This window comes from Erinaceus europaeus, chromosome 20 (genome assembly GCF_950295315.1).
Source record: "Erinaceus europaeus chromosome 20, mEriEur2.1, whole genome shotgun sequence".
In the NCBI taxonomy this organism is placed as follows: Eukaryota; Metazoa; Chordata; class Mammalia; order Eulipotyphla; family Erinaceidae; genus Erinaceus; species Erinaceus europaeus.
This window is the reverse complement of record NC_080181.1, coordinates 21,057,004-21,079,532: the sequence shown is the minus strand read 5'-3', so window position 1 is coordinate 21,079,532 and position 22,529 is coordinate 21,057,004. Positions and strand designations below refer to the sequence as shown.

The 22,529-nt window shown below is 41.9% G+C and overlaps 1 protein-coding gene across 7 annotated transcripts in view; it reads left to right on the top strand.

Annotated features, from left to right (window-relative positions):
• The window catches only part of DIXDC1 (DIX domain containing 1), a 100,766-nt gene extending 79,340 nt beyond the window's left edge, over positions 1-21,426 (top strand). For 3 of the 7 annotated variants that reach the window (XM_060180072.1, XM_060180076.1, XM_060180077.1), the window contains 10 exons: positions 1,603-1,707; positions 2,733-2,786; positions 3,210-3,302; positions 3,383-3,454; positions 4,925-5,014; positions 5,638-5,799; positions 9,040-9,106; positions 11,690-11,795; positions 14,665-14,773; positions 18,200-21,426. In XM_060180072.1, the coding sequence (XP_060036055.1) occupies positions 1,603-1,707; positions 2,733-2,786; positions 3,210-3,302; positions 3,383-3,454; positions 4,925-5,014; positions 5,638-5,799; positions 9,040-9,106; positions 11,690-11,795; positions 14,665-14,773; positions 18,200-18,280 (939 nt within the window). In that variant the 3' untranslated portion in view covers positions 18,281-21,426. The remainder of the gene's footprint in view (positions 1-1,602; positions 1,708-2,732; positions 2,787-3,209; positions 3,303-3,382; positions 3,455-4,924; positions 5,015-5,637; positions 5,800-9,039; positions 9,107-11,689; positions 11,796-14,664; positions 14,774-18,199) is intronic. The other 4 variants (XM_060180073.1, XM_016195371.2, XR_009546780.1 and 1 more) reach the window with 4 other exon arrangements.
• The last annotated feature ends 1,103 nt before the right edge of the window (positions 21,427-22,529 follow it).

The window sequence follows — 22,529 nt, the reverse complement described above, 5'->3', positions numbered from 1 at the left end:
TTTATTTTAATAAGACAGAAATTGAGAGGGGGGGTCTGGGGAGACAGCATTATGGTTATACAAAAGACGTTCATTCCTGAGCCTCTGAGGTCCCAGGTTCAATCCCCAGCACCACCATAAGCCAGAAACAAGCAATGCTATTATACCTGCCTCCCACCCTCTCTCTTTCATTAAACATAAATAAATAATAAAATAAGTAATATATATATATAAGTATATATATACTTAATTAATAAGTATATTAATAAGTAATATAATATATATATATATATATATATATATATATATATATATTAAGTTGAGAGGGGAGGAAGAGATAGAGAGGGGGAGAAAGGGATACCAGCTACACTTTTTCACCATGTTTGAAGCTTCCCCCCTGCAGGTGGAGACCGGGAGCTTGAAAGCTCAGATCCTTGTTCATGGTAATGTGTGTGCTCTACAGAGGGCACCACTCCCAGCCTTGAGATCATTTAATTTTAATTCCTAGAGACTTTAATAAGTCTTTTTTGGGGGCCGGGTGGTGGCACACCTGGTTGAGTGCACATGTTACAATGTGCTAGGTCCCAGGTTCAAGCCCCTGGTCCCCACCTGCAGGGGGAAAGCTTCACGAGTGGTGAATCAGGTCTGCAGGTGTCTTTCTGTCTCTCTCCCTATCTCCCCCTTCCCACTCAATTTCTGGTTGTCTCTATCCAATAAATAAAGATAATAAGAAGAAAATTTAAAAGAAAAAAATTATCAAAATTTAAAAAAAAAAAAAGAAGTCTTTTTTTGTTAGAGAGAGAAAGAACAAACTACCACCCTACTATCCATGGAGCTCTACTTACTTTGCCTTTATTGTGCTTATTGGTAGCACAGACCAAACCCAGAGCCTCGTGCACACAAAGCAGGTACTCTACACCTCATTCACCTCCATGAAACCCCTTAAGTCTTTATGGCTGTATAGTTTTCCAAAGAATGCATTATTAGCCCTTTTATCCTTGCATAAATGTTAACATAGACATTGTGCAAAGTCCATGGTCACTGTCATGAAAGGAAGTGGAAGCCTCATCATTCTGGGTCTGTCTGGCCCCAAAAGTCATTCATTCTCTAGGACATCATGCTGTTGGAATGCAGTGGCGGGCAGGGATGAAAAAAATAAGTGGGGGGGAAAATCAGATTAATCAGTTTAGGAGGATTTTTTTCCTTTAGATGCTCTGGTCCTAAAGATCCACATCATTTCCGGTGGCAAGACCCTTATATCCCTTTGTATGTAAGTTTCCAAGGGTTAATGCTGGAGACAGAGTAAGAAGTTGGCTAGCACAGGCGTCAGGATCCTGGTTCCAGCCCCTGACTCCCCACCTGCAGAGGAGTCGCTTCATAGGCGGTGAAGCCGGTCTTTCTCGCCCCCTCTCTGTCTTCCCCTCCTCTCTCCATTTCTCTCTGTCCTATCTAACAAAGACAACATCAATAGCAACAACAATAAAAAGACAACAGGGGCAACAAAAGGGAAAATAAATAAATTAAAAAGAAAAAAGAAAAAAAGAAGTTGGCTAGCTTCTTAAGACAAATGGCTAAGTGATGGATTAAGACCAACCACCCTAATGCATCTGTTTGGTTCCCCAGGATGCTTTGCAGCAGAGATTAGCTCAGCAGGACACATCCGTCCTTCAGCTCAAACAAGAACTCCTGAGGGCGAACATGGACAAAGATGAGCTGCACAACCAGAATGTGAGTGAACTCTGACCTCACTAAACCCCAGCCACTAAACTGCATGAAGTCCTATTAGATCTGCCAGCCTAATCTCTCTGATCTTACTCTGGGCTGCTTGCCCTCAGCTCTGTTACTATTCCTGTTCACTGTCAGGAGACCATGCTTGAGTCCTCAGTGTTGAGGACACTGAGGCTAGATAGGGCATCGCCAGTCTGATTATCTTAGTGGTGACACAGGAAGCAGTCTGGTTTCAGCATAGCCATGCCCTCTTCCTTAATGTATACTGTAACTCCAACATTACCTCTGGTCACCAATTAGCTGTTTTACTGATTAGGGAAGATAGTGTAATAGTTATGCAAAATGACTTTCATGCTTCAGATTCCCAAAGTTCCAGGTTTTAATCTCCACACCACCATAAGCCAGAGCTGGTCAGTGCTCTGGTAAGCAGTCAAACAAAGCAAAACCTATGTGGTTGTTTTACTAATGGGGTTGGTAGATAATATTCTCATGGCAGTTAATTTTTTCTTTTTTAATTATATATTGAAAGAAAGAGAGAGAGAGAACAAGAACACAGCATCAGTCCACTATCTATGGAGTTCCATCCCTTTGTGCTCTCACGTGCTGCCAGAAATCAAGGTGGTTTTTTAAAAATTTTTAAAAATATTTATTTATTTATTTATTTATTTGCCCTTTTTTGCCCTTTTTTATTGTAGTTATTATTGTTACTGATGCTGTCATTGTTAGATAGGACAGAGAGAAATGGAGAGAGGAGGGGAAGACAGAGAGAGAGGGGAGAGAAAGATAGACACCTGCAGACCTGCTTCACCACTTGTGAAGCGACTCCCCTGCAGGTGGGGAGCCGGGGGCTCGAACTAGGATCCTTACACTGGTCCTTGTGCTTCGCACCACATGTGCTTTACCCTCTGCGCTACCACCAGACTCACCAGAAATCAAGTTTAGGGTTTCACATGTGGAAGGCATGTGCTCTACCTGCTGTACCCCATCCTGTCCCCCAAATCAGTTAATTCTTCTCAATCTTACAGGTGGATCTTCAGAGGAAGTTAGATGAAAGGAACCGGCTTGTGGGAGAATATAAAGTAAGAATCGGCATTGGTTTAGACCTGATTATGAACAGCTGACTGTTACTCTTACTCAAGAAACAGTCGGGTCCTCTCTTCTCATCCTTGTAAGGAAATCGTCTTCTGTGTTGCTTTGATTCACTAACCCAGAAGAACAGGTAGCCTGGTAAGGATAAGGAGCACAGAGCTAGGAGTCCAGCAACTCCACTTTAGCCTTAAGCTTTCTCACTAACAACACAGATAAGATGTAGTGGCCATCCTACATACCACACATCCCTCACACCATCTAAGACTGAGGCAGTGTGTCATGTATGGGGTTCCTCCAGGACAGGCTTGCCCCCTTGAGGCTTTACTTCCCCCAGGGAACTGTTACATCTCAGAGGGTGAGCCATTCGATGTCCTTGATTTGCCTTTTTTGGGTAAACTCTGTCTCTGTTGCAGAAAGAGCTGGGGCAGAAGGATCGCCTCCTCCAGCAACACCAGGTCAGATTGGAAGATGCACTCCGGAAACTCTCTGAGGCCAGTTACCAACAGGTGGGAATGCACTCAGCGGCTGACTTTCTTGCCCCTCTGACTTGAAGAAACCCTTTTCTGATTTTGTCTCTGATTTGCAGGTGGATCTAGAGCGAGAGCTGGAGCACAAAGATGTTCTTTTGGCTCACTGTATGAAAAGAGAGGTTGATGAGGTAACCAGTGACCTATGTCCTCCCTCTCACACTTAAAAAGGTGAAGTGAAAGGTTTAGTGTCTAACTCAAGACTGAACCCAGGCTGTTGGCTGGGTAGCTAGGAGACTGGCTGATGAAAAGTTAAGAAAAAAGGTTCCACATTTCCAGTTTTACCTACCCACACACACACCCATCCTCCCCCCTTTTTTCTACCTGTGACCTCAAGTTGCTTAGCTTCTGAACCTTTGAAACAGGCTCATCTGTAAAATGGAAATAGCGCATAGTGGCACTCTGTCATTATAAAACACATACATGATGATCCAAGTGAAAACAACTGGTAGAGTGACCTGGGATATGGCACAGTGAATAAAGTGTTGGACTCTCAGACCTTAAGTCCTGAATTTAATCCCTGGCATTGCATGTGCCAGAAGGATGCTCTGGTTTTCACCCTACCCATTAATAAATAAATCCTTTTAAAAGGAAATAAAAAATAAATGGAAGATCCCGCTGGCACAGCAAAGCCAGGCTTGAAAAATGCCAGTGGGGGGCCAGGTGGCAGTGCAGTGGGGTAAGTGCACATGGCAAAGAGTAAGTGTAAGGACCCCGGTTCCAGCCTCCGGCTCCCCACCTGCAGGGGAGTCGCTTCACAGGCAGTGAAGCAGGTCATCAGGTGTCTATCTTTCTCTCCCCCTCTGTCTTCCCACCTCTCTCAACCTCTCTGTCCTATCCAACAATAACAACAACAAGGGCAACAAAATGGGGGAAAAAATGGCCTCCAGGAGCAGAATATTTGTAGTGCAGGCACCTAGCCAGAGTGATAACCCTGGAGGAAAAATAAAAAATACTACTATGGTAAGTGATGGTTCTTATATTTATACTGTTGAAGCAAGGACATGACATGCTGGAGCCTTCTCCTTCCTTGGGACCCAGGCAAAAGCTAAGGTGATGTGGGCAGCTTCCAGGCTGAGGTTTCCACTTCATTCCTTCCACATTCATCAATGCCTGGCAAGTGTCATATACTGGGTGTACAACAGTGCCAAAGGGGAAAGCATCTCTGTATTCATGAAACTTTGATTTTAGAGACTTTATTATTTTTTTTTGGGGGGGGTAGCACTGGGACCTCATATTACCAAGATGCCACTGATCCCAGACTGAGTTTTTTTTTTTTTCTTTCATTTCAGACAAACAGAGATAGAGACAGAGAAGGACAGATAGATCAACAGGGAGAGGGAGAACCATCACAGCACTGTTCCACCTTCCCTGGAGTTCCCCTAGTGCTGGGATGCTCCCATATAATGCTAGGATTGAAACCTGAACTTATGAGTAGTAAGACAAATGCCCTACTGGTTGAGCTGTCTCCCAATCTAGAGACTGTAAACAAATGTGTGGTTGTACCCTACTTAGGGAAGTGACAGATAGCAGGAAAAGCAACTCACAACAATTAGTCGGAAATTCTCAGTTATAACAGGCACCATCTCTTCTTGCTGTAGGTGACAGACTACAACAGTCACAACTCTCAAAGCAATGGTTTTCTCCTCCCACTGACAGGAAAAGGAGCTGCTTCTAACGCCCACAGAGAGGTAGGTTCTTTGGATTTGAGTGCAGACCTGTTAGATCCAGCAGAAAACACAAGGGCCATAACCATCGCCAGTAGGTTCAGGCTCCTGATTGTTGCATCTGCTGTGTGTCTAAAGATGTGAACCATCTACTTTCCCAAAGAAAGATTTCCTGGGCCTGCAGCTGTGGAGGGCACTTTCTTACAGCTCACACTTCCCTTAAAAAAAAAAAAAAAAGAAATCGTGGTCCGGGAGGTGGCGCAGTGGTAAAGCATTGGACTCTCAAGCATGAGGTATGAGTTCAGTTCCCCATAGCACATGTACCAGAGTGATGTCTGGTTCTTTCTCTCTCCTCCTTTCTCATTAATAAATTAAAAAATCAGGAGGTCCAGGTGGGAGCACACATTAGTGTACAAGGACCTGAGTTCAAACCCCCCGTCTCCACCTGCAGGGGGAAAGTTTTGCAAGTGGTGAAGCAGTGCTGTAGGTCTCTCTCTCCTCCTCCTCTATTTTCCCCTTTCCTCTCAATTTCTGTCTCATCCGAGAAATAAATAAAATATTTAAAAAAAAATCCTGGAGCCCTCTCCCCTCTGTTCCTGAAGCTGGTTATCTGTGCCTTGGCAACAGCACCACACTTCTGCCCACAGACCAGCGACTTGCAGCTTGTCCGAGACGCCCTCCGCAGCCTGCGCAATAGCTTCAGTGGCCACGACCCCCAGCACCACACCATCGACAGCCTAGAGCAGGGCATCTCCAGCCTCATGGAGCGCCTGCATGTCATGGAGACCCTGAAGAAGCAGGAGAGACGGGTAACCCTCCTTTTGGGGTGATTCTCTTGGGCATTCTCCTGAACAAGCTTATTTATTTATTTATTCATTTATTTTTTAGCAGTTTCATTTATTTAATTTGCAGCACTAGCTTCATGTGCATGTGACCCCACACATATGTGTGTGATCCCACTGCTCCTGGACCAGCTTTTTTCTCTCTTAAGAGAAAGAGACATTACAGGACCGCTCTGCCATCTGTGGAGCTTCCCCTGGTGGTGTGATGTTACCATATCATGCCTGGGTTTGAACCCAGGGCCTTGTGCATGTGCCTTATCCAGTGAGCTAGCTCCTCACCTTTATTTTTTTATTTTAATTTTTAAAAATTATCTTTCTTTATTTATTGGATAGAGGCAGTCAGAATTCAAGAGGGAAGGGGGAGACAGAGGAGAGAGGCAGAAATTACCTGCTGCCCTGCCTCACCACTTGTGAAGCTTTCCCCCTGCAGGTGGGGACCAGGGGCTTGAACCTGGGTCCTTGTGTACTGTAATGCACTGTAACGTGTGTCTCCAACCAGGTGCACCACCACATGGTCCCTATTTATTTATTTTTTACCAGTGTACTGCTCAGCTCTGGCTTATGGCGGTGTAGGGGACTGAACCTGGGACTTGAGAGCCTCAGGCATGAGCCTTTGCATAACCATTATGCTATCTCCCCTGTCCCTCACCCCTACCTATTTTTAATATATATACTTTACAAATTTATTAAGGGCTGGGCAGTAGTATGCTTGGTAAAGCACACACACCATGCACAAAGCCCTGGGTTCAATCCTCCTGTTCCTACCTGCAGGAGATAAGCTTCATAAGCAGTGAAGCAGTGCTACAGTTCTCTATTTTCCCTTTCCCCCTTCCCCCTTCCCTCTCAATTTCTCTTTGTCTCAAGTAAATAAATAAATAAATATAATCTGGGAGGTGATACAATGGTTAGAACTTTAAAGCTAGGGAGTTGGGTGGTAGCGCAATGGGTTAAGTGCAGGTGGCGCAAAGTGCAAGGACTGGCGTAAGAATCCCGGTTCGAGCCCCCGGCTCCCCACCTGCAGGGCAGTCGCTTCACAGGCGGTGAAGCAGGTCTGTAGGTGTCTATCTTTCTCTCCCCTTCTCTGTCTTCCCCTCCTCTCTCCATTTCTCTCTGTCCTAACAATGACAGCATCAATAACAACAATAATAATAACTACAACGGTAAAAAAACAGGGCAACAAAAGGCAAAATAAATAAATAAATATATATATTAAAAAAATAACTTTAAAGCTAAGAATATGAGGTCCTGAGTTCAGTCCATGATACTGCATCTACCTGAGTGATATAAAGATACAGATATCTTACCCAAAAAAAAGAGGAAAAAGTGTATCATTTTTTTTTTTCCATTAAATTAGAGAGATACCAGAGCACGTCTTTGGCCATATGTGGTATCTAAGGATTGAACTCAAGGCCTCATCTTGAAAAGCATGGGCTCTGCCTGCTGAGCCAGCTTCCCAGACACTCAGTTTTAATTTGGATGAAGGGAGTGCTGCTGTGTAAGCTGCTACTGAAGACCATAGTTGGTGTCTCCCTTGGTTAACCTCTGATTGGAGCTGACGATTCTTCGGGGTTTGAAGTCCAAGGAGTAAGTTCATGGTGACTTTTGCTCTGAGCAACTGTTCAACTGGCTAAAGAACTACCTTTCTTGGCCCGAGAGTGTCTCTTTTTTTTTTTTTTAATTTATCTATTTATTATTGGACAGAGACAGAGAGAAATTGAGAGGGGAAGGGAGATAGAAAGGGAGAGAGACAGAGGGACACCTGCAGCACTGCTTCACCACTCGTGAAGATTTCCCCCTGCAGGTGGGGACCAGGAACTTGAACCTGGATCCTTGTGCACTGTAATGTGCGTGCTTAATCATGTGCGCCACTGCCTGGCTACCAGAGGGTCCCTTTTTACCACTGATTTTCCTCCCTGGTGCACCTCCCTCTTCATGAATTTGGCTTTAGAATAGAAACGATATGAGAACATATATTGGAAATGGAAAACCTTTTTTTAAGGTAAATATGCTCAATTTTATATATAAATGTAGTTTTAAAAGTGTATGTTTTCCCCACCTGCAGGGGGAAAGCTTTACGAGTAGCGAAGCAGGGCTGTAGGTATCTCACTGTCTCTCTCCCTCTTTGTCACCTCCCTTCCCTCTTGATTTCTGGCTGTCTCTATCCAATAAATAAATATAGTAAAAATTTTTAAAAATTGGGGGCTGGGCAGTAGCACACCAGGTTAAGTACACATAGTAGAAAGCATAAGGACATATGCAAGGATCCTGATTCAAGCCCCCAGCTGGCCACCTGCAGGAAGGTCGCTTCACAAGTGATGAAGCAGGTCTGTAGGTGTCTACCTTTCTCTCCCCCATTCTATCTCCCCCTCCTCTCTCAATTTATATCTGTCCTATCCAATAAAATGAAAAAAAAAAAAAGGTCTTCAAGAGCAGTGGTTTTGTAGTACAGCCACCAAGACTCAGCAATAACCCTGGAGGAAAAAAAAAAATTTTTTTAATTGACCATCACTTAAAAAAAAAAAAGTGGGTGTTTTAGGTATACTTTTTTAAAAATTTATTTATGAAAGGATAAATTAACAAAACCATAGGGTAGGAGGGGTACAACTCCACACAATTCCCACCACCCAATCTCCATATCCCATCCCCTCCCCTGATAGCTTCCTCACTCTCTATCCCTCTGGGAGCATGGACCCAGGGTCATTGTGGGTTGCAGAAGGTGGAAGGTCTGGCTTGTGTAATTGCCGAACATGGGCGTTGACTGGTCAGTCCATACTCCCAGTCTGCCTCTCTTTCCCTAGTAGGATGGGTTTCTGGGGAAGCGGAGCTCCAGGACACATTGGTGGGGTCTTCAGTCCAGGGAAGCCTGGCCAGCATCCTGATGGCATCTGGACCCTGGTGGCTAAAAAGAGAGTTAACATACGAAGCCAAACAAATTGTTGAGCAATCATGGACCCAAAGCTTGGAATAGTGGAGAGGAAGTGTTAGGGGGGGTACTCACTGCAAACACTAGTGTACTTCTGCTTTCAGGTATATATTTTGCAGTAGTTTATGGATACGTGTGAACGTATGTTCTCTCTCACAGAAACTGGTGTATATCTAGGTTTTAGGTCTTTGTTAGAAAGTGCTAGGTATACTTTTATGATTTAAGTTTTTTGGTTAAATTTTGATTCATTGATCACAACTTGTGATTTTTGTGTGACTCACCAGGCTCGGGGCAAGTCACCCAGAAAGCAAGCAGGTAGTGAATACCGGGAGTCTTGGCCCCCTGATTCAAGTAAGTACGTGTTTTGTTTTGTTTTTAATTTTTATTTGTAAAATGGAAATATTGACAAGACCACAGGATAAGAGGGGTACAACCCCACACATTTCCCACCACCAGAGCTCTATATCCAATTCCCTCCCTTGAAAGCTTCTCTATTCTTTATCCCTCTGGGAGTACAGACCCAGGATCATTATGGGGTGCAGAAGGTGGAAGGTCTGGTTTCTGTAATAGCTTCTCCGCTGAACATTAGTGTTGACAGGTTGATCCATACTCTCAGCCTGTCTCGTTCTTTCCCTAGTGGGGTGGGGCTCTGAGGAAGCGGGGCTCCAGGACACATTGGTGGGGTTGTCTGTCCAGGGAAGTAACTACGTGTTACTACTCATTGTTGCTTGTTAAAGACTCCTTGCTTCTTAGGAAGTTCTGTATTTTTTATGCTACTAATATTTGGGGGATAGAGTTTTTTTTTTTTTGTCATCTTTCACATTCATTACTATATTGTTGTTTGTTCCCTTCCCTTTCTTTTTTGATGAGATAGAGAAATTAAAAGAGAAGGGGGATGATAGGAAGAGAGAGAGTGAGAGAGCCAGAGGGAGAGGCACCTAAAACACTGCTTCACCACTTATGAAGCTCCTGTCCTGTGAGGCCCAGGACCTAAAACCCAGGTTCTTGCACACTGTAATGTGTGCGGTCAACCAGTTGTGCCACCACCCAGCCCCCCACTATATTGTTTTTTTTATATTTACATTTTGGTTGCTGCCATCCTTTGGCTATTATAAATGATGCAGCTTGAACTTAGGGCTGCATATGCAAGAGAAATTTTAATGAAAGTTTAATTTTTTTTCTATTTTTTTGTATTTATTTATTCCCTTTTGTTGCCCTTGTTTTATTGTTGTAGTTATTATTGTTGTTGTTACTGATGTCGTTGTTGTTGGATAGGACAGAGAGAAATGGAGAGAGGAGAGAAAGACAGACACCTGCAGTCCTACTTCACCGCCTGTGAAGCGACTCCCCTGTAGGTGGGGAGCCGGGGGCTCGAACCGGGATCCTTTAGCCAGAAAGTTTAATTTTTTTGAGTATTGTGATAAAAGATTGTGACCAGTCTTTTCTCTTTTGTATTTATTTTTATCAGAGGATATTTATTTATTTTTAAATCTTTTTAAAAATATTTTACTTATTTTATTTATGAAAGAGAGGCAGAGGGAGAGAGAGACAGAAACACCAGGCCACTGCTCAACTCTGGCATATGGTGGTGCGGGGAATTGAACCTGGGACTTTGGAGCCTCAGGCATGAGAGTCTGTTTGCATAACCATTACACTATCTCCCCTGCCCTTTTTAAAAATATTTATTTATTCCGTTTTGTTGCCCCTGTTGTTTTATTGTTGTAGTTATTATTGTTATTGATGTCGTTGTTGTTGGATAGGATAGAAAGCAATGGAGAAAGGAGAGGAAGACAGAGGGAGAAAGATGGACACCTGCAGAACTGCTTCACCACTTGTGAAGTGACATCCCTGCAGGTGGGGAGCCGAGGGCTCGAACTGGGATCCTTATGCTAGTCTTTGTGCTTTGCACCACTGCCCGACTCCCAGGATATTTATTTATTTATAAATATTTATAAATATTAATTTATTCCCTTTTTTGTTGCCCATGTTGAGGATGTTTATTTTTATCAGTGTAGGTTTAACCTGGGACTTCAAAGCTTCAGACATGAAAGTTTCTGCATAACCATTAAGCTATTTCCCAGCCACTCCTCATCTTTTAAAATTATAATCACTGCTATGCATAAGTTACATTTTTTCATAAGTACCCACACAAAGAGTAGAGGCAAAATGTGGATTAAGAAGCCAGAGTCAAAAGTAACAGAATCAGACCAGCAAAATAACTTAGACAGTGTGACAGTTTTATCTTGTGCACCACACAAGTTCAAACCCGGCCCCCATCATGCTGTGGGAAGTTTCAGTGCTGTGGTGCCTTTCCCTTTCTCTTCCTGCCTGCCTGTCTGTCTGAAAAAGTCAGCTGGAGTGGTGAAGCTCTGGTGACAACACAACCAAAAAAAAAAAAAGACCCAGCACAAACACCTGTAGATTCTATGTAGCTACAAAAAATAAGGTAGATCTTTTATAGCTTTTAGACTGGAAGCCAAAGGTACCTTGGACTCTTGAGTTGCTAACGTTGCGTTGTTCCTATTCATTTCTCTATTCATGGAGCACAAGAGCATTCTGTCACTGATATCCAAGTCCCACATGTTGTCATTGTCTATTGTCTGCTGTTCCTGTAAAGTGTTTGTCCATGCTAGCGGAGATCTTGCCAGGCTGTCCAGGTCTCGTTTGACTCTTAGCAACACTACCTATCAGAACTGTTGGAATTCCTTTGCTAGAAATACCTGGAATGAATGAAAACGGATAGCCCCTGTGATGGTGTCCATATCTGAAGCACCTCTTGTCTTCTGGCCCCAGTCGAGATTTCCTGTGGGTCACACACTATGGTTGTGGGATTTGGCAAGAGTGTGAGTGCTGTGTTGTAATCTCAGACAGCTTTATTCTCCTGGGTGGTTGGGAGCCAGTTGAATGGTCTGACTTCAGTGTCTCTCTCTGCAGAGTTGTCTCACTCACAGAGCTCTCCAACTGTCAGCAGCACCTGCACTAAAGTGCTCTATTTCACTGACCGGTCACTTACGCCCTTCATGGTCAATATACCAAAGAGGTGAGATTTTGAGCTCATTCTTTCTCTTCACTAAAGGTCAGGAATGCAGATCCACCAGTTAGTTGCTGCTTATCTGGCCAGCAGAGAAGTGTCTGGGAGGCAGAATGTAAAGAGAGAAAAGCACAGGAGATAGAAATTCCACTTCTAGCTTTCGCACTAACCAGTGGCATCACTTGCTTTTAGGTCCATAGACACCTGTAGTGCTCCCAATCCTGGTAGGTGCACATATACTCCAAGTTAACAAAAGTTTTTTTATTTACTCAAAATAACTTCTGCTGGCAGTGGCCACAGCCTAGCACTGCAGGCTCAATTACCCATCAGTCTTTATTACTATTCTGTAACTAATCTAGTGAGAATATGTCTAGTGAATATTCTAGAGAATATTTCTAGTGAAATATTTCATATTTCTCTTTTTTAAAAAAATAATTTAAAAAATATTTTATTTAGGGGGCCAGACAGTGGCGCACCTGGTTAAGTGCTCACATTACAGTGCACAAGGACCCAGGTTCAAAGCCCCTACCTCCCCACCTGCAGGGGGGAAGCTTCATGAGTGGTGAAGCAGGGCAGCAGGTCTTCCTCCCTATCTCCTCCTTCCCTCTCGATTTCTGTCCGTCTCTTTCCAATAATAAGTAAATAAAAAATTTTTTTTTCCTCCAGGGTTATTGCTGGGCTCGGTGCCTGCACCATGAATCCACCGCTCCTGGAGGCCATTTTCCCCCCTTTTTGTTGCCCTAGTTGTTGCAGCCTCGTTGCGGTTATTATTGCCATTGTTGACGTTGCTTTGTTGTTGGATAGGACAGAGAGAAATGGAGAGAGGATGGGAAGACAGAGAGGGGGAGAGAAAGACAGACACCTGCAGACCTGCTTCACCGCCTGTGAAGCGACTCCCCTGCAGGTGGGGAGCCGGGGGCTCGAACCGGGATCCTTACGCTGGTCCCTGCGCTTTGCGTCACGTGCGCTTAACCCACTGCGCCACCGCCCGACTCCCAAAAATATTTTTAAAAAACATTTTATTGCAGTCCGGGAGGTAGTGCAGTAGATAAAGCCTTCGACTCTTGAGCATGAGGTCCTGAGTTCAATACCCAGCAGCACATGTACCAGAGTAATGTCTGGTTATTTATCTCTCTCCTCCTATCTTCTTCATGAATAAGTAAATAAAATCTTTTTTTTTTTAGTTTGACTTTCTTTTTTTTACCTTTTTTTAATTTTTTTACATTCGACAATAAATACAATAGTTTGTACATGTATAACATTTCCTAGTTTTCCATATAACAATACAACCCCCACTTTTTAAATCTTTAAAAAAATATTTTATTTATCTTGCATAGAGACAGCGAAGTTTAGAGGGGAAAGGGAGATAGAGATGGAAAGAGAGTCACCTACAGGTGGGGACAAGGGCTTGACCTGGGCCCTTGTGTACTGTAATATGTGCGTTCAATGTGTGCTCTCCCAACCAATTCATATTAAAAACTATCAAGCATGAGGTCCTGGGCTTGATCCCTAACAGCAGACGTACCAGAGTGATGTCTGGTTGTCTTTCTCTCTCCTATCTCTCTAATAAATAAAACTAAAGAAACCTTTTAATTAAAAGTCTGAGGCTGACTAATAGTGATTATAGGTTTCCCCTCTCTTGGAGAATCTGCTGACTTGGTCTGGGTTAGGGGAGTTTTCTTTTTCTTTTCTTTTCTTTTCTTTTTCATTCTTTTCACCAGAGCACTGCTTAGCTCTGGCTTATGATGGTGCAGGGGACTGAACCTGGAACTTTGGAGCCTCAGGCATGAAAGTCTCTTTGCATAACCATTATGCTATCTACCCCTGCCCTGGAGTTTTCTCTTTAAACTTTTTATTAGTGATCTAGTGAATTATATGATCATATATCCACCTACCACCAAAGTTCTGTGCCCCACCTCCCACTGATAACCACTATAGTTCTTACAGTCTTAGAGACAGTCTGTTTACTTTAGAGGAGAGTTTTGTATTTATTTAAGTTTTTGTATTATCTTTTTATTTATTGGGTAGAGATAGCCAGAAATTGAAAGGGTAGGGAAAGATACAGAGGGAGAAAGAGAGACACCTGCAGCACTGCTTCACCACTTGTAAAGCTTTTCCCCTGCAGGTGGGGACCAGGGGCTTGAACCCAGTCCTTGAATATTGTAACGTGCTCAACCAAGCATGCCGCCAGCAGGCCAGCCCCAAAGAGAGTATTCTAAAACTGAAGGAATACTTATCTAGTCAAAATAACTTCTGCTGAGAGCCATGGCCATAGCCTGGCACTACAGGCTAAATTAACCATCAATCTATATTACTATTCTGTAATTAATCTAGTAAGAATTCATATTTTTTTCCAAAAATAATTTTTTAAACCTAGTGACACTTGGGACTTTGGAGCCTCAGGCATGAAAGTCTCTTTGCATAACCATTATGCTATCTACCCCTGCCCGGGAGTTTTCTCTTTAACCTTTTTACTAGTGAGTGATCTAGTGAATTATATGATCATATAATTTTTTTCCAAAAATAATTTTTTTCTTTTCCAAAAATAATTATTTCTATTCCAAAAATAATGTTTTAAACTTAGTGACTCCCTGCCTAGGGAAATGGAATACTATTGCACAAAAGGAAATCAAAAGAATTCAGACAAATTGATGGTAGTTCTACAGATTAGAGTGTCCATTTTATTTCCAGGGGAAAAACAGAGGTAAGTTATTTGGATGCTACTGAAGAATAAATCTATTTTAAAATTTCAGATCACCCCATTTTTTCTTCTTTAGTGGTGACTGGCTCCCTACCTGCTGTTATTTTAGTGGCCTGGGTTTAGTTGACCTTTTATCTTTCTAACTGTATATTTTAGTGCTCTCTTCTGTTGTTACAGGTTGGGGGAGGTGACACTGAAGGATTTTAAGGCAGCTATTGACCGGGAAGGAAATCACCGTTATCACTTCAAGGCGCTGGATCCTGAGTTTGGCACTGTCAAAGAGGAGGTACAGGGATGTGGTGGGTTGTTATTGGACCCTGAAGCCTATACTACTCAAAGAGCTCCTTGGTTACAATTTTCTTTTTTTTTTTATTTTTTTTCTATTTATTTTCCTTTTTGTTGCCCTTGTTTTTTATTGTTGTTGTTATTGATGTCATCGTTGTTATATAGGACAGAGAGAAAGGGAGAGAGGAGGGTAAGACAGGGTAAGGAGGGTAAGAGGAGGGTAAGAGAGGAGGAGAGAAAGATAGACACCTGCAGACCTGCTTCACTGCTTGTGAAGCGACTCCCCTACAGGTGGGGATGGGGGCTCGAACCGGGATCCTTATGCCGGTGCTTGTGCTTTGCGCCACCTGCACTTAACCCGCTGCACTACCACCCCGGTTTCAATTTTCATTTCAAAAAGAAAATACGGGACTAGGAGATCATTTACCCAGTAGAGCTAACACTTTATCATGTGGAGGTCCTGAATTTGAGTCTTAGCACTACCTGGGAGCACCATGGTGGACTTTGGACTTCCCTGAATGATGGGGTGATGATGCAGTATCTCCTCTCTAATATCTGTCTCTAATTAAAAAAAAAAATGAAGGTGGGAGACATAGATAGCATAGTGGTTATGTAAAAGCACATCCATGCCTGAAGGTCCCACACTGCCATAAGCCAGAGCTGAGCAGTGCTTTGGTAGAAAAAAGAAAAGAAAAAAAAAAAGCACTAGAAAGCAGAAAGAGAGGAGAAAAAAGAATTAAAGAGAGAAGAGAAACATCCTACTATTACATGCACTATTGAGGGAGTTAGCTCTGGATATCTCCATTATTTTACCAAAGCACTGCTCAGCTCTGGCTAGCTGTGGTACAGGGGATTGAACCTGGGACCTAGAGCCTCAGGCATGAGAATCTCTTTGCATAACCATTATGCTATCTCCCCCTTCCCCATTATCTTTTTTATTTATTTTTTATTAGTGATTTAATCCTGATTTACAAAATTATAATAGGGGTATAACTCCACACCATTCCCATCCCCAGAGTTTTTTTTTTTTATAATTTATTTCTTTATTGGGGAATTAATGTTTTACATTCAACAGTAAATACAATAGTTTGTACATGCATAACATTCCCCAGATTTCCATTTAACAATACAACCCCCACTATCTCATTCATCATCTTTCATGGACCTGTATTCTCGCCACCCACCCACCCCAGAGTCTTTTACTTCGGTGCAATACGCCAATTCCATTTCAGGTTCTATTTGTGTTTTCTTTTCTAATCTTGTTTTTCAACTTCTGCCTGAGAGTGAGATCATCCCATATTCATCCTTCTGTTTCTGACTTATTTCACTTAACATGAAATTTTCAAGGTCCATCCAAGATCAGCTGAAAACAGTGAAGTCACCATTTTTTACAGTTGAATAGTATTCCATTGTGTATATATACCACAACTTGCTCAGCCACTCATCTGTTGTTGGACACCTGGGTTGCTTCCAGGTTTTGGCTATTAAAAATTGTGCTGCGAAGAACATATGTGTACACAGATCTTTTTGGATGGATGTGTTGGGTTCCTTAGGATATATCCCCAGGAGAGATTTCTAGCCTTCTGAGAGTTCTCCGGACTGTTCTCCACAGAGGCTGGACCAATTGACATTCCCACCAGCAGTGCAGGAGGGTTCCTTTGACCCCACACCCTCTCCAGCACTTGCTGCTGCTACCTTCTCTGATGTATGACATTCTCACAGGAGTGAAGTGGTATCTCATTGTTGTCTTGATTTGCATTTCTCTGACGATCAGAGACTTGGAGCATTTTTTCATGTGTTTCTCAGCCTTTTGGATCTCTTCTGTGGTGAATATTCTGTCCAAGTCCTCCCCCCATTTTTGGATGGGGTTATTTGTTGTCTTATTGTTGAGTCTGGCAAGCTCTTTATATATGTTGGTTATTAAACTCTTATCTGATATATGGCATGTAAAGATCTTCTCCCATTCTGTGAGGGGTCTCTTGGTTTGGGTAGTGGTTTCTTTTGCTGTGAAGAAGCTTTTTAATTTGATGTAGTCCCATAGGTTTATACTTGCCTTAGTCTTCTTTGTAACTGGATTCATTTCATTGAAAATGTCTTTAAAATTTATGCGGAAAAGAGTTCTGCCAATATTTTCCTCTAAGTATTTGATAGTTTGTGGTCTAACATCCAAGTCCTTGATCCACTTGAAATTTACTTTTGTATTTGGTGAAATACAGTGATTCAGTTTCATTCTTCTGCATGTTTCAACCCATTGTTTCCAATACCATTTGTTGAAGAGACTCTGCTTTCCCCATGTAATGGTCTGGGCCCCTTTGTCAAAGATTAGATGTCCATATGTGTGGGGCCTCATTTCTGGGCTCTCAATTCTATTCCATATCCCCAGAGTTCTATCTGCATCCCCTCCATTGGAAACTGCTTGAATTCTCCCAAGACCATCGATAGATAATTGGCTGAGCTTATAGCAATCTATCTGTATATATCTATATCTATATATTTTGCCCAATTTTTCTCTGGTCTTGCCTTCATTTCCTTTCTTTCTCTTTTAAATATATCTTTATTTATTGTATAGAGATAGCCAGAGATTGAGAGACAGTGGGGTATGGAGAGAGACAGAGAGATACCTGCAGCACTGCTTCACCACTTGTGAAGCTTTTCTCCTTCAGGTGAGGACTGGGGGCTTGAGCCTGGGTCCTTGTGCTTTGTAACATGTGTACTCAATCAGGTGCACCACCACCCAGCCCCCAGCCTTCATTTTCTTTCTAATTAATACTACACCTATTCCCGAGTGTCCTTTTTTCCTCTTCTTTCTCAGATGACGGAAATCAGTGCTTGGCTTCCTCTAGTCTTTTCCAGATTCACTTACTTTTTACTAATGGCAAAAAAAAGATTCCTGGTGACCAGCACTTCAGGTCCTGGTAGAATTGGGGTTCAGAGCCCTCTGGTTATTTTCCTTTATAGGTTACCCCTCTGAGAGTATGGACCAAAGTGTTTTTGGGGGGTGCAGGCGGGAGTTCTGGCTTCTGTAATTGCTTCTCTGCTGGATATGGTCATTGGCAGGTTGATCCATGGAGTAGGGCTCTCCTTTTTTTTTTTTTTTTTAACTTTATTACTTTAATTTGATAGGACAGAGAGAAATTTAGAGGGAAGGGAGAGACAGACAACTGCAGCAGTGCTTCACTTCACCACTTATGAAGCTTTCCCCTTGCAGATGGGGTCCTTGTGCATGGTAACCTGGATTAACCAGGTGTACCACTGCCTAGCCCCCTGGGTAGGACTCTTCTCCATCCTTTAACCTTTATTTTTCACCTCAGCAGCAGTTGTTTAGTGAGACTCCCTGTCTTACTGTTTTCCTTGTGGCTTTTTTTTTTTTAAGTGATTTAATAATTACTAACAAGATTATTAAGACTTCTCCCCCCTTTTTTTATAGGTTTTTCATGATGATGATGCCATCCCTGGATGGGAAGGGAAAATTGTAGCCTGGGTGGAAGAAGATCATGGAGAGAATTAATGCTGAGTGTTAGATTGGGAGCTTGTGGAACTCAGCTCTCCGTGGCTACATCACTCAGGAAAGAGGACCAAAACCAGAAAACACCAAGTCTTTAGTTTGTGCTGCCAAAATGGAAGCTTCTCCAAGTGTGACAGCCACAGACCTGTCCTATTTCTGTGCCTGTCACATGTGGTACTTAGAATACCTGTCCGAGTGTAGACCATGGGTTCATCTGGAGTCCCTTGTCCGTGGAAACACGGTGTTTTATTCTACTCTGAGGACAACAAACCGAAGGCCTTAACCAATGGGGATGAACGATCCCGCTCCTTAAGGGCCATGGCTGCTAGTATCTAGAAACTGGAAATTGGATCCTGTGTGCTACAGTATTATCTTATTGGCCTCGATGGTTGTGGCAATCAGAGTTCCAGCATTTGTACTGAAGGACAAAGCAAAGGTGCCAGCTTGTCTGCTTCTTTGCAGTGACTGCAAACCAAGAATAACTCATGAGGTACCAAAGGTGAAGCCCACTTTTCAGTAATTTTTTGGACTAGATGTGGATGGTGCTGAATTGTTGACTGGATGGAGAAAGGGCTGGCCATATTTTGCTAGACTCTGTTAAAACATAACTTAAGCAAGACTTTGGGCTGCCTCTTGTGTCTTAACTGGTTCCACAACTTGCCCTTTTGCCCATAGAGGATGTTATTTCACGGACTGCTAGTTGTCTCTGGGGACTCCTTAACTTTAGAGCTTTTTAAAAAAAATTTCAGCTGATGTACTTTGTGTTTGAAAGGCATAAGGAGTGAAAGGCTCCTTGGGGGGGGGGGGGGGCAAGTCCAGGCAGGTATGGAAAGGTGCTGCTACCCATATCTTCTTGACCTACTTTCTCTTCGGACTTTCTCTGACTCGTGCTATCTCCTTTGTAATTAAAAGGAGAGAGACCATTCATTCCTTTCAGTATTTGTAACCTGTGAGTACTGAGCATGAGTTAACGGTCTGTTCCTCCTCACTTCAAGGTCAGAGCTGTTCTCTGTTAGTCTAGGATGATCAATCCTTTATGGCACAATAGAAACCACAGGGCACTGAGCATGAGTTCTGAATGGCCCGGCTGATTCTTGGTGAGAAAATAACCTAGAATCCTTTCTCATGTGCAATACTGTCAAGTGTAGAAGCTAAACACAAGTTAAACTTCCAATGTCTTTAATAGCTTGGGTTTTCTTACTCATCCACCAAGCAGTATCAGCCAATCAGCCATAATATATTTTTTTCAGTTCCAAAAACCAGTTTGCCTGTGACCACCAATGTACACTGCCAAACAGAAGAGTCAGACATATAATCCTAGGTTCTTGACCTGTCTGTCTCTTGTTCATTCTCCCCTTTTTCAACCATTTCAGCAGACTACCAGAACTCAAAATGACATTTTATTATTTTACATAGATCTATCTTTTTTAAGCAGTTCATGTTTGGAAATTTTTTTTGTACTCACTTGCTTTTTGTCTAAGAACCATGTCTATTTTTATAACTTGAGTGTGAGTTCTGTATATTCTCACATTCTGTCTCTGTATCCATTCTTAAGAGAACCCAAGTAGCTTTTATACAGGCTCTTCTTACCAACCCTTGTGGTTTCAAAACAAATGTTATTTTATTACAGGCATATTGATGACAGCTAACTCCTGTTCGAATTCTACCTGCCACAATTTCAGTTGTGGAGGTCATTTTACATCATGTGTTTGAAGTTCCTGTAGTAGATAGAAGGAATGCAAACGACACCTTGTATCTTTCATCTCAGTTTACCTGATCTTTTCCTACTCACCAGAAGAGCCAGGAAAATTCAGTCAAAGAATAATTCACTACGAAAGCAAACAGTATATTCCCTGTTCCCCCAGACTAGAGAAAAAGTCCTTATGTCACCAATTTCTCTGTTGCATGAATTTTAGCATTTTGCTATAACACAACATGGTTACCAGGCCAAAAATCTGTTACTGCATTTCCCATACTGTTTATCTTCACATCTCTTTCAAATCAATCCCCCCCCCCCCAGCCAACAGTTTTGAACCATTAGGTATAATTTTTCATAGAAAATCAAGTCAGAGAAGATTTTCAAAGCCCTCAACTTTGTCTTGTAATTCTATGTCTTTTGGGAAAGGAGCTACATGGCTTCAATGTCTTCATAGAAAGTGAAATCAAGTCCAGGCAAGTAAATAAGATAATTGTTCCCTTCTAGCTCATTAATCTCTTATGCTACAGTAATGACCAAGCACCTCTGTTACAGGGTGTAACTCCAATAATTCTTGTGTAAAATGTGTTGATAATTCATTGCAGTTCCTAAAGACAGGAGCCTTCTGGGGAGTGTGCTTTGATTTATTATGGTTTAAACATTCTGCCCTATGGAGCTAGTTCTGCCTCCTAGTGGCAAGTATGTGAAATAGTTCACCTACTATGGTTAAAAGTCCTTTAGGAAGCTAAAAAGACAGAATGTATAGAGTTCATAAAATAATCTCTAAACCTGTGAAATTAAAAAAAAAAAGTCACCTAAAATAAGTTTAATAGCTCAGTTCTTTAAAAAAATCTTCATTTAAAAACTAAGGATTATTCTTGTTATCTATTAAATTAGCTGGAACTGGAATACTTTACAATTTGTACCTAAAGAATTTAAGATTCAGTTGACTTGGTAATGGTAACCCTACTTACTGACTAGTTTTTCAGCTCTTTTTAACAAGAAGACTGTAAACTAAGGAAAGTACCTTTATGCTCTACATCAAATCCAAAGGGACCCTAAATCAGTCACAATATAATTATCTTCCACAAAATGAGCATTACAATTGCATACTCCTCTTGTCAGAATTTATGTTAAGAAGTATAGCTTGCTTAAAATATATATGTAAAGTTTTATTTTCTTAGAAACACGAGTGTTTGCAACCATTGCTTTCAAAGAGATTATTGCCATGTATACTGTTTTGCAATATGTTTCCATGAAGACTGTTACCAGAGGCTTCTGATTATCTAAAGGATAACCAGTTCTAACTGCCTGTATGCACCACATTTATGACCTAATTAAAAAAACAAACGGAATAAAATGGAGTTTGCAAACTGAATGCCATTAATCATTTTCACATATGTTTATTGACGGAAATGAATCAATAAAGCTATTTACATCTAGTGAAAGTCAATTTTCTCAAGTGATCTCCCTGGTAGCATGTTTACTCACTACTTGGAGAGTGGAGATAAGAATGACTTTATTGCTACAGTCATTTTTGTACTGGTATTCCTAATGTCAGCACAAAATAGGTTATTATATTTTTAAAAAATCATGATTTAACATTCTGCCGGGGGCCAGCCCCAGCAGGTCATTAGGGTATCCTGGAGGAGGAGGGGCATCAGCGAAGAATGAAGAATGAGAGATGAGTGGAGTTGATGTTGAATCAAGCAGACATCTCTGTCATACTTAAGCAGAACTTTATTTTTATAGTCTCCTAAGGCTTAGCTCATTAAAACAAAAACCACCACGGTGTTGATTACTAAAACAAAAATGACCAAGGCTTTAGTCACTAATACAAAAATCACCAAGGCTTTGATTATTAAAACAAAAATCACCAAGTAAGAACAGCACAGGTAGGGAACACCTCCTACTTTGTGGAACATTCACATTCCAGGGGCACTTTCCTCCCTAGAGATCACATCACAGTTTCTATGTTTTTTTTGTTATTCCTGTACCTGTAAAACAACAAGAGCTAGGCAAACGTCCTATTGATTAAGATTAATATTCTACCTGTATGTTTATGCCATCCTCTTGCCCCTATGCATCAGAAGTCAATGGTTCATAGAAAGTTCAAGCTTGTTATGTTTCTAGGGGCCTTAAACAAATTGAACAGCCCATTTTTCATAAAATCTGTTCCATTGTTGGATCAAGGAGTTTTGTTTTGTTCCTTACTGAGAAGGCACCAAGGTGGTGCTAACCTGGCCAGCTTCTCCATAAAGTTAAGCTCTCTAGCTAGAATCCATCTTTCACTATATGACCTAGGTTCTTGTATACTATTCCTGGATAAGGAAGTGGGAGCAAAAATCATTTGGTCTGACGCATCAAGGCAACAAGAGCTTTAAAAAAAAAAAATCTTATCATCTTTACTTATTTATTGGATAGAGACCCAGCCAGAGGAAGGGGAGATAGGGAGAGACACACTTGCATCACTGTTTCACCACTTGTGAAGCTTTCCCTTGCAGTCACTGGGGGCTTAAACCCAGATCCTTGCACATTGAGAGGACCAGGGGCTTA